Below are 14,496 nucleotides of genomic sequence, written 5' to 3' on the forward strand. Positions count from 1 at the left end.
GTAAATGAAACACAGTAAAAGTAACCTGTCAATTACGTATTTGTAAGATGTTAAACGTATGTAAATACATTTTCTTATAATGACGGGTGTATTATGGTTGACATGGTTTGACCAATAAGTGTTTTAACCAACGGGAAATAAAGATGTGTGTTTTATTTTGAAAACAACTAATAGGATGTAATTGTCTTCATCAATTATCTTGCTCACGCCACACTTTTGTCTGGAGGAGTGTCAAGCGACAGTCTGTCTGCGAGAGGTTTACTTGGAGGTGTACAACTCCGTCGCCGCCACCACCATCACTACGCCAACAACGCTTTCTTCTACTTCTTCTGGTACGCGGGAGGAGCGTCAAGCGACAGTCTGTCTGCAAGAGGTTTACTTGGAGGTATACAACTCTGTCGCCGCCACCACCATCACCACGACATCAACGCTTTCTTTTACAACAGGATGAAATTATGAAAGGAAAGAGGATGGTGTTGGAACCACGCATCACGTTGTAGGTAAATATCCGCACACACACCAGTCAGGAAATCGACGCTTTATTATTATTATTATTATTATTATTATTATTATTATTATTATTATTATTATTATTATTATTATTATTATTATTATTATTATTATTTTATTGGCATTAATAACAACGAGGACGTTTAAGAGTGCGCTGTGGACATACAGTGACACACCCAACGCGAGAAGGAGGCGGCTCACATCTCTGGTTCGCTCAAATTAATGTCAGTGTTGCATTGCTGTGACGGAGCTGACGCACGTGAAGATGTAGGTGGGAATAAAAACTGGTGACATCAGAAAAATAAGGAGGAAAGAGAACAAGGGTAGTTTATTGTTATGTATGAATGGTATTGTATATGTTTAAGGCTAAGAACAACAACAGTTACAAATGTTGCGTGACAGTTCAGATGGAAAGAGCCAATCAGGAGACTTGAGAAGGTGGAAGCGACTGATGACGTCACATTTTGCAGAATAGACAAGAGTGACGTCACCATCAATGGTCTTAAAGGTAGACGGTTGGCTAAAGTTCTTAACTGTTAAAATCTCCCCTTATCATTACAGTAGACCCCGCATGCGAGTGTGTGTGCGTGCGCGTGCGTGCGTGTGCGCGTGTGTGTGTGTGTTTGTTATAAATTATAATTTAATAATTGGATTAATAATCTATTACTGCTACAATTGACAACATGTTTATAGAATTGTATTCAGTTTTGCAACCTTTACAATTTCCAAAAGTGAATAAAAAATATCTTTTTGCCCCAAGCCATGATCTGGTGAAAATCGCGTGATCGGCTCCCGATCTCCGATGATCAAATTAGGAGATCGGCAATTTAGACATATGAATGAATTTGACAAACGACCCACTGAAGAAAGTGGTACCTCGATTTACAAATTCCCCAACTTACAAGTATTTCATGGAAGGAGCCATCACTTGTTTGTGTTTTTCTTTGTGTTAAGAGAGCCTTAAGGTACAAAGTTAAGAATGAGCTTCTGAGTGAAGCTTTCAAAAAATTGGTTTGCAGTACTGTATTTATGCCTGCACTTCAGTCAGGGCTTTCACAGTGTCTATTGTTTGCTCAGAGCAACTTTGAAGTTTCGTAACTTATTTGCGGTGATGATGGCAGCTAGAAACCAGTGTGAATACAGTTTTTACAGACGGTACGCTCCCCTCTGAGCCCGCATTGTTGGATGAGTCAAATTGTTTAACAGATGTTTAGCGTGGGTCCACTGGGAGTTCGATTGGTGTCAATCGATCCTGCTGCATGGTTGTTTTTGGTGGTCTTGTAGCACTAGCCTGAAGAGCCACTTGCCACGAACAGCTCTGGAGCTTGTGAAGAATCTGTAAAAACAGAGTCGTGATCCAAAAAGGAGAACGTTTTGGGCTTATAAACTTTAATGGCAGTCAAATGGAATAATGTTGGTGAGTAAATTACTAGGAATTTAGAAATAGACAGCTTCCATAAGCACAAATAGCGTAGGATGCCCACCGATGGTGTGGGGACTTTCGGCATGTCCCAACAATACAGTACTATATTTACATTTACATACAAATTTCAAAAGTAGCTAGATTTGTTGCCAAGTTGCTTGGGTAATATGAAAGGTTGTCAAATCTGGCAACAAAAATGCAAAATTAGCTTTAATGGTGCAGTAGTGCTGTAATTGGTGCTCTCACACGTTCCTTCACATGTGTGCATCTCAGTGAGTAGAGGATGACAAGTGAGTCAACAGCTGAAAAAAGAGGAGAAGAAAGGGGGCCGTATGGTCTTGGCTCCAAAAGAATGCTTAGAGCACAACCAGATGTCATATTGATGTCATCACCAGGTGGCGGAGCGCGTGTTTATTTGTTTGTTTGTTTATTTATTTGTCTGTGACCAAAGTCAGAGGAAAACATTTTTAAAAAATCTACAGTTGAAGTGCACACATCTGCTCTTAAAACTTTTTCCAACTACTTTTTGAATATGGCAAAAAGCCAATTAAAAGGCAAAACTCACGTGCAATGTGTTAAAACTTTGATTCTTACACACCCACTAACATTGTCTTCAGGATGACATTTTATTATGTCCCTAATGAAGTGGCCAGTGAATGTACAGTATGTGTGGCTTTCTGTGTGTGTGCAATTGATACAATTCCAGGGACCGTTGGACACAAAACAGATAAAACTGTGTATGAGTGTGAACATTCACAGGGCAGCTTCACATGCCATCGTCATGACGACATCAACTGAAAACTCTCTCACTGATTGTAACTTGGCCAAACCCCACAAATACAACGTTTGCTTACTGAGGAAGATCATTGGTGGCTGCTTTTGAAGAAATCATATTCTATGAAAGTTCTATTAAAAATAAAAACATGAATACAAATCCCATTGATTAAATATAAATAACATTAAATAAATGTGAAAAATTTTATCGAGTGATTTAAGGATGTATAAAATACATACAAATTATATCAAATGAATAAAAGGTGCCACATTTGAATTTTTATAGACAAATGGGCCAGGTCATTCAAAGATGAGGTAAAAAAAAAAAAAAAAGTGAGCATTTATACCAGGGGTCCCCAAACTTTTTCCTGTGAGGGCCACATAACCTTTCCCTTCTCTGATGGCGGGCCGGTGGCAGTTTGTAACAGAAAAAGTGTGACGATCGTAGGGGAGCTTAAAAAAATTATTGTTTTCCAGAAAGCCACACATAACCAAATAACGGTTATTTAATAACCCTTTCCAGGTTCTTTACAGAAAAAAAGTCAGGAAACAAATAATAACACTATTAATGAAATAAATAATAACTAAACCCTCTCTGAGTTCTTCACAGAAAAAACAGGAAATAAATAACTAAATAACTCTCTCTGGGTTCTTCATAGAAAAAAAAACATGGAACATTAACTTTCTGTTGTGCCATGCACAATCTTAACAGATAAAAGTTCAGCTCAGTTGTCAGAGCAGAACCTCTCTGACACATATGAGCAGTCTCTTAAAGTTCTTGTGTTCCTTCCTTATAATCCTTTTGTAGGTTCCAGTAGGCTTGTAGACACTGCTGTCTTTTTTGTTAAAGTTTGATAGTGCGTCATAGTCTGGAGTAAAATTTGTTGTGGCAATTCTTAGGCGAGATCCGAGGTGTTGGTCCGTTTACCTCGATCTGTGACGGGTAGATGTTGACGTTCATGTGGCTGAACGTCACGTCGCGTACGTCGAGCCAAATTGGCAACTCTTTTAAACGCTCGGCACTGCTTTACTTGGGCGACATTTTAACGGAAGGATTCCAGGGGAAGGTTTGTGGGTGGCTTTAGCGCAAAACTGCATCTGAAAGCTCAGCGCGCAAATTACAAGAATGCTGTCGTCACAGCCTACGCTCTAAATTCGGGACTGATACAAATAGAGCGCGAGTGCGCCATGTCCGTACACGCACTTGTGAGTGTGCACCGAGCTTTCTGACACGGCTTCCGGTAGTAAATGCGCAGGCGAGCGCTTCCCCATCTACTGGGGAAACGCAGTCATTGCAGGCAAAATGAGCAAAAAAAAAAAAAAAAGTTTAATAATACAATTTATTCAGGGTTGGCGGGCCAGATTAAACGGTCCCGCGGGCCGTATCCGGCCCGCGGGCCGTAGTTTGGTGACCCCTGATTTATACAGTATATGTTTGTGTTTATAAGTTTATGAGTAAGTCATGCTCATTTTAAATTCCGTTGTTATAATTCATTTAATCATAATTAAACGGTTTAATAGAACAACAACAATAATAAACATACATTTTCTCTCTGCTCAGATTCCAAAACACAACAAAGAGGTCTCCCAGAGGACTTTGCGCCGTCCTGGGTGTGGAAGAGTCTTCTTGGACCGATTGCGTGCCATCGTAGTGGTGTCTGCGACTGCTTCGGCGCACGCCCGAGTGGTCTGAGGTGTCCGGCGGAGGCGGCCAGTTGCCCCGTAGGATGCCCGCCAAGACCCCCATATATCTTAAGACCACCACACCCAAACGAGGCAAGAAGCCCAAACTTCGCGACGTTCTGTCTGGTGATATGATCAGTCCACCTTTAGGTGATGTGCGCCACAGCGCCCACGTGGGTCCGCAAGGTCAGCAAGACATGTTCGGGGACGTGGGCTTCCTAAGTGGCAAAATGGACATGTTACCGGCACGTAATGGCGACACTCGCTCGCACAGCGTGGATGGACGGCACGGGGATGAGGCCGCCGCCTCGGATTACTCCTATAATGGATTCCATTATCAGCATTCATCCTCTGGTTTGTTGAAGACCACCATCTCCATGCCCGTCTTCATTGCCCACGAGCAAGCGCCACCAAAACCACCACGCCTGCACCTGGACGACGTCAAACAGCGCCACCTACAACCTGCAGATGGTCCTGACAAGCAGCAGGGGCAGCGTTCCTCAAAGCACGGTGGTCTGGACATCTCCCTGTCGCCGTCCCTCCGCCGACTGGTTCCCTCGTCCGGATCTTTCTCTGAGGTGTCGTCGGAGGAGTCGGGGTCGGACGGCTGCGGGCCCCCAGATGAGCGGCGAGGCCTCAGTCTGGACTCGTACACCGGTCTGAGCAACGAGGACCTGCGCAGCGATTTACCGTGCGGACTCTTCCTGCGATCAAACTCTGTGGCGGGTCTGGACCTTGACCTGGATCTGGGGCCCTCCATCCTTGATGATGTTCTGAGGATCATGGACCGTTACAAGGACGTGGACCACCGATGTGAGCTGTGAGGTGGACGATAAAGCCTTTTTCTCAGTTGATTTATTAAAATAACTGATGACAGGGCAGACATTTTGGATGCAGCAATTTCAGATACTATTTAAAGTTCTTAACTGTTTTCACAAATGAATAAATGTACTATTATATTATTCCTCAAAAACGTAACCACACAACACCCTAAAATGACAAAATGACTTTTTTGAATTTTTGCAAGTTTGTTAAAAGTAATGAAATGTGGAAAAGGTGAACCACTGTGAATGACTCATGCTTCACTTTTTTCCATATTTTGTTATGTTACAACCTAACTCCAGAATGAATTAAATGTGAATATAAGAATTCATACACACAATACGCATATGACGTTAATTTTTGTAAGTTTGTTACAAAAATTAATAAAGCCTAGCAAATGTAAGTTGTATAGCGCATTTAAAAAGCATTCGCAACTCTTCACTTACTTAATGTTACAGCCTTTTTCCAAATTGTATTCCCTTTAAAAGTCTACACACAACACCCCAGAATGACAATGTGGAAAACGTATTATTTAATTAAATATTATTATTATTATGCAGATGAATGGTAGAAAATCTGAAGTCTAACTGTGTGCTCCAGAGCAAAACAAAAAAATCTATACACAACACTCCATGATGCAAATATTTTTTTCAATGTATTACTCCAAAAAATACATAGACATAAAAATGAAAATTGAGCTTTGGTGGATCTTGTGATAAATCTTTTTTTTAACAAATTAGCTTAAATATCCACATTTGTTTTTGAAGTATCATGTATAGATTTTGAGGGGGGATTTTGGATTTCTTTTGGAGTAAGGCTATAACAAAATGTTGAATCATGAAAGCGCTATGAATACTTTGCAGATACTGTCATTGCTGGGAGGCAACAGGCTCAGGCTGGACCCCAAGAGCCTTATCGCAGACATCTTCAATACCCGTTAGTGACATTTTATCCCATGTGAAGATGTGAAGACCTAATCACACAAATAATTTCTACCTAATAGGCAACATAGGCATATTTTTCACAATTTACACACTTTCCAGGTGTTTTACTAACACATCTGTGGTATACATCTGTGGCATTCTTTTGTCAAACTATCAAAACAAATTTGCCACTCCCATCAATATTGTCTTTTAAGCTTAAGTGTTTCAGAAGCTAATGGAATAACGCTTTTACATACATAGAGTGCTTCTTGTCCAACTAATGTTGACTGACCCATAATTACAATCACCTCTTGTTTGTCAAGTCATGCATGCTGTGTACAGTTCTACAAATGTATCAATAAAAATCTTCCAATTGTAAAAATAAGAGTCTAATATGTTTCATTGCATGTAAGTTATATTTCTTATGTATGAGGCAAGTGTAGCATGTCTTTTGGCGATAATTATGCTCTTTTATATTTTATATAATAACTGTCAATAAACAAATGATATGCCATAAAATATAAATGCTTCAAATAAATAGACAGGTAATTCAACTTAGAAAAATGTAGTTATGTAAACCATTTTATGAAAGCCATTGCTTCGTAATTAAAAACTTTACATTAATATGCATTAATATGCATTTAAAATATCATTCAATATGTAAACAATGTCATTATATAAACAACAAATGTTGAATTAATTTAAGAAATACCATTATTAAATATCGTGTTATCGTATCAGTTAGTCAATAAATATTTTTTCAGGAGGAAATTTCCCACTTAAAGAGGACTGTTGCTATTTGTTGTTGTATGTACGCCCATGTTACGCTAGGTGGCAGTACAAAGAAATGCGTCGTGAATTTACAACGCAAATAAGAAAAAGCCAAATGTCCGTGCAAGGGACTTCCTTCACAGCAAACTCATCTATGAAAGATTCTAAATAAAATTAAGTTATAGAGTGTCATAGAAAAGGAGACATTTTGCAACAATGAAGTGAGTATTCTGCGTGGTTAACTTTGACCTTATTCTATTTAAACGCCTGTGGCGTGACTGCCGTGGCCAGGGTCTTGAGCTTGCTACGCGGTAACTGGAAGCTAGCTTGTTTTAAAAAAGGCCTTTTCTAAATTATTATTTCAGGCTCAACATCGACGGTCTGTTGGTGTATTTTCCCTATGATTACATATATCCTGAACAATACTCGTACATGCTGGAGCTCAAGAGGACGCTGGACGCTAAGGTAGGAGAAGTACAAGCCATTTCTAACAATACCAAAATGACTTGGGCTGATATGCCGTAGCGCATGTTGTTGTTACGCACGTCCGTTGAGGTTCTCCTTTTTTTCCTGCTCTCTCTCTGTAGCATACTCAATAAAGTCTATTGTGACACACCTGCTTCCCCTTTTCTTCCGCAATACAATATGATGCATATAACTCGTAATGATAGCCAAACACAGTAAATTATCATTGCACATACAATTAGTATATGTTACAATGGAAAAAACTTAATTGTGTTCATGTTGTACTTTCAGGGACATGGCGTCCTGGAGATGCCGTCAGGAACCGGCAAGACCATCTCGCTGTTGTCGCTTATTGTTGCATACCAACGGGTGAGTTTCGCCCAGTGTTTATATTGTGGTCCGGTTGCTTGCCTGAGAGCTTCAAGCTTTTTCTCCTCAGGCCTTCCCTTTGGAAGTCACCAAGCTCATCTACTGCTCCAGAACAGTCCCCGAGATTGAGAAGGTGACTCAAGTCAGCTCCATTGACACATGCAGTAGAAGGCATAACTGCTGGTTCACTTTTTGATGATGGATGTGTTTAGGTGGTGGAGGAGCTGAGGAAGCTGATGGAGTTTTGTTCCAAGGAGACAGGCGAGAAAAACAACTTTTTAGCTCTGGCGCTCTCCTCCCGCAAGAACCTTTGCATCCACCCGGAGGTAAGCCGTCAAGCCCTCGTCAGTGTGAAAATACCCTGAAACCACGTCACGAGATAATTAAACCATTTAGTGGGTTTCACTGCATACTTAAAAATCCACATAAATAATTAAAAATGCTGTTTCATGAACAAAATTATTAAATGACCACTATATTTGTACCCCCCCACACACACATTGCAATGATTTGATATTCCTTTTGCAAATCGCTATTGAAGGTGAGCAGCCTGCGCTTTGGCAAGGAGGTGGACAGCAAGTGTCACAGTCTGACAGCATCGTACATTCGCGCCCAACGTCACAGCAACCCCAACCAGCCCGTCTGTCGCTTCTATGAGGTAACACCACCACCGCACGCCACACGCCTTTGTCTACTTCCTGCTTGACGAAATGTAACCAAAGCTCTCCGCTGCACCCGGCAGGAGTTTGACGCTGTGGGCCGGCAAGTGCCCCTTCCCCCGGGCGTCTACAACCTGGATGACTTGAAGGACTTTGGCCGCAGAAAAGGATGGTGTCCCTACTACCTGGCACGCTACTCGGTACAAACAGGAAACATGATGCCAACCCAGCAACTCTTTCACACAGAAATCTTGTCAAGTAACCCCAATAGCGCCATAACAAAATATTTTTAGTCAAAACCCAGCAAAGGCAGGGTATTGATGAAATAAACAATGCTGGAAACATAAGTTTCTTGATGGAGATTCCAATCGCATCCATGTTTGCATTGTGGTCAGATCCTGCACGCCAACATCGTGGTGTACAGCTACCACTACCTGCTAGACCCCAAGATAGCAGACCTGGTGTCCAAGGAGCTGGCCAAGCAGTCTGTGGTGGTCTTTGACGAGGCGCACAACATTGGTCAGTGTCACCCCACTGTTTTGTGTACAGCTGAAATTTGCCACATAACTCACACGGCATTTCCCTGTCCTCGGCAGACAACGTGTGCATCGACTCCATGAGCGTCAACATCACCAGGCGGATGTTGGACCGTTGCCAGGGTAATGTGGATACGCTGCAGAACACCATACACAAGTAAGAACGTGTCAGCTATGGCTTTAATTTGTGGAGGAACTCAAGTGCTTGAGGTGGAAATGCAGTTTAGGAGTTCAGGAGAAGACACAAGTTGAGGCAATCAGCTTCCTGCCTTTGACAGAATCAAAGAGACAGACGCTGCCAAACTGAAGGAGGAATATCGACGGCTGGTGGAGGGCTTAAAGGAAGCCAACGTTGCCCGGGAGACGGACGTCTACCTAGCCAATCCTGTGCTGCCTGACGAAATCCTGAAAGGTAAAAGACAGACCCTGACATGAATATTGTGAATTTTCCGATTGACTGATCGGTTGCCTGATGGCCACAGAGGCCATTCCGGGCACTATCCGTACCGCTGAGCACTTTGTGGGCTTCCTGAGGCGCTTCATGGAGTACTTGAAGTCCCGCCTGAGGGTGCAGCATGTGGTCCAGGAAAGCGCCCCGCAGTTCCTCAAAGACATCTTTGACAAAGTCTGCATCGACCGCAAGCCACTCAGGTCGCCACCGCTGCCTTCACTTACTTCTCCCGTGACATGTGACATGATTCCTCACTCCTGATTGGATGGTATCTTGCAGGTTTTGTGCCGAGCGTCTGCAGTCGCTGTTACGGACGCTGGAGATCACGGACATCGCTGACTTCTCTGCCATCACGCTCATTTCCAACTTTGCCACGCTTGTCAGCACATACAGTCAAGGTGCGCTCAGCAATGGATTCACCGGCCCCCCTGATGCTTTGTTCAAACATTCACTGTTCTTGAGGCAAACCTTGGAATTTTCATTTCTCCTCAAAGGTTTCACCATCATCATTGAGCCCTTCGAAGACAGAACGCCAACCATCGCCAACCCTGTGTTGCACTTCAGGTCGGTGGCTCTGCAGTTTTGCATTTCTGCCACCTGCAGAACTGGTCGGGATTTGTAACACAACGTTTGGGGTTGAAGTCTTTTTTTCAGCAAAACCATGTTGAGTCTCATATTAAAGGTGATGTTGAGGGTTTTGTAGATTTAATGTTTGGGCAACATGCGTTTAATGAGGACACAAACTACACACCGAATACTGAGTGACATTTCTCATATTTTTTAATCATATCAGTCACACCAACATTTACATTTTGATTAGATTGTTCAACCTTGGAAGAGGGCGTTCCGCGCATTTTAGTTTTAAACAGACCCTTGGGGGGAAAAAATCCCTAAAAAATGAAAAGGTCTTTTACTTCTTTTGTGGAAAACCATCTTTTAATTTTTAAGAGAAAATGTAAGATTCAGAGAAAAACTTCTTTTAAGAGTCTTTGATTTTAGTGAAAAAAGTCCTATTTATTTATTTAGTTGATAGCGTTTGATTGTATAGAAATATATTTTCTAGGTTAATCTGTAGGTTTTTCCATAGGAAAAATATTTTACGACATACTACATGATCTCCGACTTGTCTGCTTTTTCCTCAGCTGCATGGACCCGTCCATCGCCATCAAACCCGTTTTTCAAAGGTTTCAGTCGGTCATCATCACATCAGGGGTAAGTCTTTGGACCCCCATGTTTGGGTTTTGTTCAAACTCTTCATTACCGTCTTCACATTTGTCCTAGCCAGACACTGTCCCCACTGGACATCTACCCTCGCATCTTGGACTTCCGACCTGTCACCATTGCGTCTTTCACCATGACACTGGCGCGAACCTGCCTCTGCCCGCTGGTGTGTATGGAAAGCTTCAGTATTAAGCTCGAGATGTGAACTTTTGACTTTTTTGCAGCCACAATATACAAAATTGTGACCAATTGGGTTTATTGTGTGCACAAAATGATCATTTATGAGTTTAATGTCTATTCCTATCAATATTTTTTACATCTGGGTAAGCATATTTGCTAAGAACTGCAATCTGCATTGTGGTCTCTGCCTTACATTTCCTCAAGAAGATGCCCTCGATAGTGTTGTCCAGGATAATATTAGTATTTTGTGTCAACTCGATGCCTATTTTTGGCCTTATTTTCTAACTTCACGGCCTCACACGAGCATTTTGGGCATGCATAATGTGTATACTGAGGCCGCAGTTGCTGCCATCAACCCAGCCCCCCTTGCATTTCTGCCGTCCGGACTTGTTTTGCATTCCTTCGGTTTTTCCAGATTGTCGGGCGTGGAAACGACCAGGTGGCTCTGAGCTCCAAGTTTGAGACCAGAGAGGATTTTGGTGAGTAGAAAAACATTATGATTAGTTCAAGTGTAACACAAGTGTGTGCGTGTGTGTGTGTACATTTTAAGCACAAATGAATCAACTTCAACTTGGTTAAATGGGGCCCTGCAAAACGGTATTTGAAAATTGTCTTGAGCTGTGCCATTGACACATTTTCTTTTTTCCCTAGCTGTGATCCGTAATTATGGCAACTTGCTCCTGGAGCTGTCCGCTGTGGTTCCTGATGGCATTGTGGCATTTTTTACTAGCTACGTCTACATGGAGAACATCGTGGCGTCCTGGTACGAGCAGGTCAGTGTTTCATTCACTCATAAGCTTCTGTTAAAATTGTGCTGACCTTGCAACTACATTGTGTTTTCAGGGAATTCTGGAAAACATTCAGAAGAACAAGCTGATATTCATCGAGACGCAGGATGCCGCTGAGACCAGCATGGCCTTAGAAAAGTACCAGGAGGTGATGTCCACATCCTGGTCAGGCCTGAAAGGGTCTTTGCTAGTCAACTTCTCCCCGCTCTTCTCTCTTTGTCTTTACAGGCGTGCGAGAACGGCAGAGGAGCCATCCTGCTGTCCGTGGCACGAGGAAAAGTGTCTGAGGGGATTGATTTCGGTAAGTGTGGAAAAAATGGAATGTCGTAGTGTTCCCTCAAAGTACAACAACAATGTCCTGATGAATTTGCATTAAGGGACCCACGTGAAAAAAAAGGTTGAATTTAAAAAGAAAAAGGTGATATTTTTCCCAGAATAAGCTTTTCAAGTACCTTTTGGGAGGCAGTAATTATTTGAGATCAGTTACTTTTATTTAGGAATAAATATTTTCTGGCATTTTTTTGGGGGGGGCAAAAAATTTATGATTTAGGTGAATATTTTTGCAAGAAATAAAATTATATGACATCTTTTTTTGAGGGAAGTGTTTTGGGTGTTTGTTTGTTTTTTTCTAACTAAAAAAGCCATAACTCGTAAGAATATGTAAATACGTGGAAAACATTCAGTAAATGTTTTGTTTGTGATTAGTGCACCACTTTGGCCGAGCCGTGATCATGTTTGGCGTTCCATATGTTTACACGCAGAGCCGCATCCTCAAGGTAACATCTATCCACCTTCCTCTTGTAGCGTATTAACACTGAATTCGTATTGACATGGCACGGCTGTCTTCGGTGCTGCAGGCCCGTCTGGAGTACTTGCGAGACCAGTTCCAGATCCGAGAGAACGACTTCCTCACCTTCGACGCCATGCGACACGCCGCGCAGTGTGTCGGCCGAGTCATCAGAGGAAAGACCGACTATGGGCTCATGATTTTTGCTGATAAGGTAATTTGGAGGTTTTTTTGCATTCTGAGACATGAGGTTGGTTGTTGGATCAAAATAAGGACACTGATAAGATAGATTTTGAGATAGCTGAGCTCATGCCTGATACAGAAGCTAATAGAGCAGTGCCCCACCACGTTCAGCAAATGGCATTGCTGTGACTTTTGCAAGACTTGTCAATCTTTATTGTATGAGACAGTTGCCGTTTCATTCAAATGTTTTACGCATATTTTGCGTGGCAGCAACACTTTAAAATATGTCACATGACCAGGAGAAAATAGTTTTCCTCATATATAAGTAGCTACTGTGCATCCATTTTGTATTTTCTGTTTGCACGTTTGTTATGGCCTTCCTTGTCTTCTATTTCTGCTGCAGCGTTATGCCCGAGCGGACAAGCGTGGGAAGCTTCCTCGCTGGATCCAGGAGCACATTAACGACGGTAGTCTCAACCTCACTGTGGATGAGACGGTTCAACTGTCCAAGCATTTCCTCCGACAGATGGCTCAGCCCTTCAGACAGGTGAAGCGACACACTACAGTCAACTCCTATTTCGATGCCCTAGCTACACTCGCATTAGAAGAAAATCCACAAAGTAGACAGTCCCTCATGCTTGAAACAGATTAAGATTATTAAAACATACCAAAACTCAGTAAAAACAATTTACAGTATTCCCTTAGTGGCTATCCTCACTCGGAGTTTTCCAAATAAATAGTATGCTTGCTTCAAGCTGTTTGTTACATCCAGTTGAAATTTTTGTAAAGCCAACACATAAAACAGAATTATTTAAACACTAAATTGTTCAACCGTTCTATTCTTTGTCTTTCCAATGTTCCCTAGCTTAATGTCAAGCTCAAATGTAAAGCGCCACAGACTATTCTGGTGATAATAAACTGAGCATTACTGTTTCTCATCAGGCAGACAAGATAAGCTGCATTTAACTAGCTATCCACGTATTGTTAATTGTTCTATGCACCATGTCGCCACCTGCTGCACAGGAAGACCAGCTGGGTCTGTCTCTACTGACACTGGAGCAGCTGCAGTCAGAGGACATGCTGAAGAAGATTGCTCAGATGGCTCATCAGAGCTAAGAGAACTCCAATTGACTAATAATTCATGTTGTGAGTGTAAAGCAGTGACATGACTGCAAAGTCATTTTGCGCACTGTCTGTTGTGCAGACATTTTTCTACTCAAAATGTTCATTTGTCTTTTTTTCAATTTCATCAGTATCACTGTTTTAGGCCTATAGTGTCTTTATAACTCACTCACTCACTCCACTCACTCACTCACTCACTCACTCACTCACTCACTCACTCACTCACTCACTCACTCACTCACTCACTCATCATGAAAAATCTAGAAGAATAAAGCAACTCTGAGGAGGCCAAATATTTGCACACGCATCAGTACAATGGTACCATTTTGGTACTCACTACACTGTTTCCTTTGCATTGTTTCATTGTATACAATTTATTTGATGAACTGAACGAATCTGTGTGTGAACGAGTGAGTGATTTGTATTTCCAGTTTGTAGTATGGATCAGTGAGGGAACGAATCGTGACCTTCCCATTGGCGAATGAGTTAATGGGTGAACTGCCTTCCCGTGCATCAGTCAGTGAACGTGTTGCGTCTCCTGACGTGGCCATATATATATGGCGTGGAGAAATTATTATATTGTTTTTTAAATAAAGTTAAAACTTGTTTGGTGTTTTAGTCCTTGTTTTTATATTCGCCAATTAAAACATGAAAATCAGACATTTAGTTGTGGCACTTTCTGTGAAGGTTTCACCATGACTTTTCCCTAATGAAGTGGCCTGTGATTAGATACGCCTGAAAATGGCGGTGTACCTAATATAGTGTCCAAATGATGTCACAGATCAAACAGCCAATCAGAAAGTCGGGGTGAGGGTGGGAGTGGCACTTT

The 14,496-nt window shown here is 41.9% G+C and overlaps 2 protein-coding genes across 4 annotated transcripts; both read left to right on the plus strand.

Annotated features, from left to right (window-relative positions):
- Window positions 1-224: 224 nt before the first annotated feature.
- On the plus strand, window positions 225-6,527 carry zgc:154093 (uncharacterized protein LOC777623 homolog). 2 transcript variants are annotated; one of them, XM_061281274.1, is made up of 3 exons: window positions 225-385; window positions 447-500; window positions 4,269-6,527. In XM_061281274.1, the coding sequence occupies exon 3, from the start codon at window positions 4,435-4,437 to the stop codon at window positions 5,212-5,214; it is 780 nt and encodes a 259-aa protein (XP_061137258.1). In that variant the 5' UTR covers window positions 225-385; window positions 447-500; window positions 4,269-4,434; the 3' UTR covers window positions 5,215-6,527. The 2 variants fall into 2 exon arrangements, with proteins under 2 accessions (XP_061137258.1, XP_061137255.1); XM_061281271.1 differs by having other exon boundaries at window positions 225-500.
- A 456-nt stretch (window positions 6,528-6,983) lies between these two features.
- ercc2 (excision repair cross-complementation group 2) lies at window positions 6,984-14,285 on the plus strand. Of its 2 annotated transcripts, XM_061281437.1 has the most exons (23): window positions 6,984-7,127; window positions 7,272-7,371; window positions 7,663-7,740; window positions 7,811-7,873; window positions 7,953-8,066; window positions 8,282-8,398; window positions 8,483-8,599; window positions 8,795-8,918; window positions 8,996-9,092; window positions 9,214-9,347; window positions 9,418-9,586; window positions 9,666-9,784; window positions 9,881-9,950; window positions 10,529-10,598; window positions 10,672-10,773; window positions 11,203-11,266; window positions 11,439-11,560; window positions 11,631-11,723; window positions 11,804-11,876; window positions 12,281-12,351; window positions 12,433-12,576; window positions 12,949-13,092; window positions 13,569-14,285. In XM_061281437.1, exons 1-23 carry the CDS (start codon window positions 7,123-7,125, stop codon window positions 13,659-13,661), a joined length of 2,283 nt encoding a protein of 760 aa, XP_061137421.1. In that variant the 5' UTR covers window positions 6,984-7,122; the 3' UTR covers window positions 13,662-14,285. The 2 variants fall into 2 exon arrangements, with proteins under 2 accessions (XP_061137421.1, XP_061137422.1); XM_061281438.1 differs by lacking the exons at window positions 11,631-11,723; window positions 11,804-11,876; window positions 12,281-12,351; ... (1 more) ...; window positions 12,949-13,092; window positions 13,569-14,285 and having other exon boundaries at window positions 10,668-10,773.
- Window positions 14,286-14,496: the final 211 nt, after the last annotated feature.

The sequence above is a fragment of the Syngnathus typhle genome, linkage group LG6, assembly GCF_033458585.1.
Source record: "Syngnathus typhle isolate RoL2023-S1 ecotype Sweden linkage group LG6, RoL_Styp_1.0, whole genome shotgun sequence".
Lineage (NCBI taxonomy): Eukaryota > Metazoa > Chordata > Actinopteri > Syngnathiformes > Syngnathidae > Syngnathus > Syngnathus typhle.

Coding starts and splice junctions, on each gene's coding strand:
- zgc:154093 (XM_061281271.1), top strand. CDS start 4,435: ATGCCCGCCAAGACCCCCATATATCTTAAGACCACCACACCCAAACGA.
- ercc2 (XM_061281437.1), top strand. Junction 9,348..9,417: donor GCCTGACGAAATCCTGAAAG/GTAAAAGACAGA, acceptor TGATGGCCACAG/AGGCCATTCCGGGCACTATC. Junction 9,951..10,528: donor AACCCTGTGTTGCACTTCAG/GTCGGTGGCTCT, acceptor CTTTTTCCTCAG/CTGCATGGACCCGTCCATCG.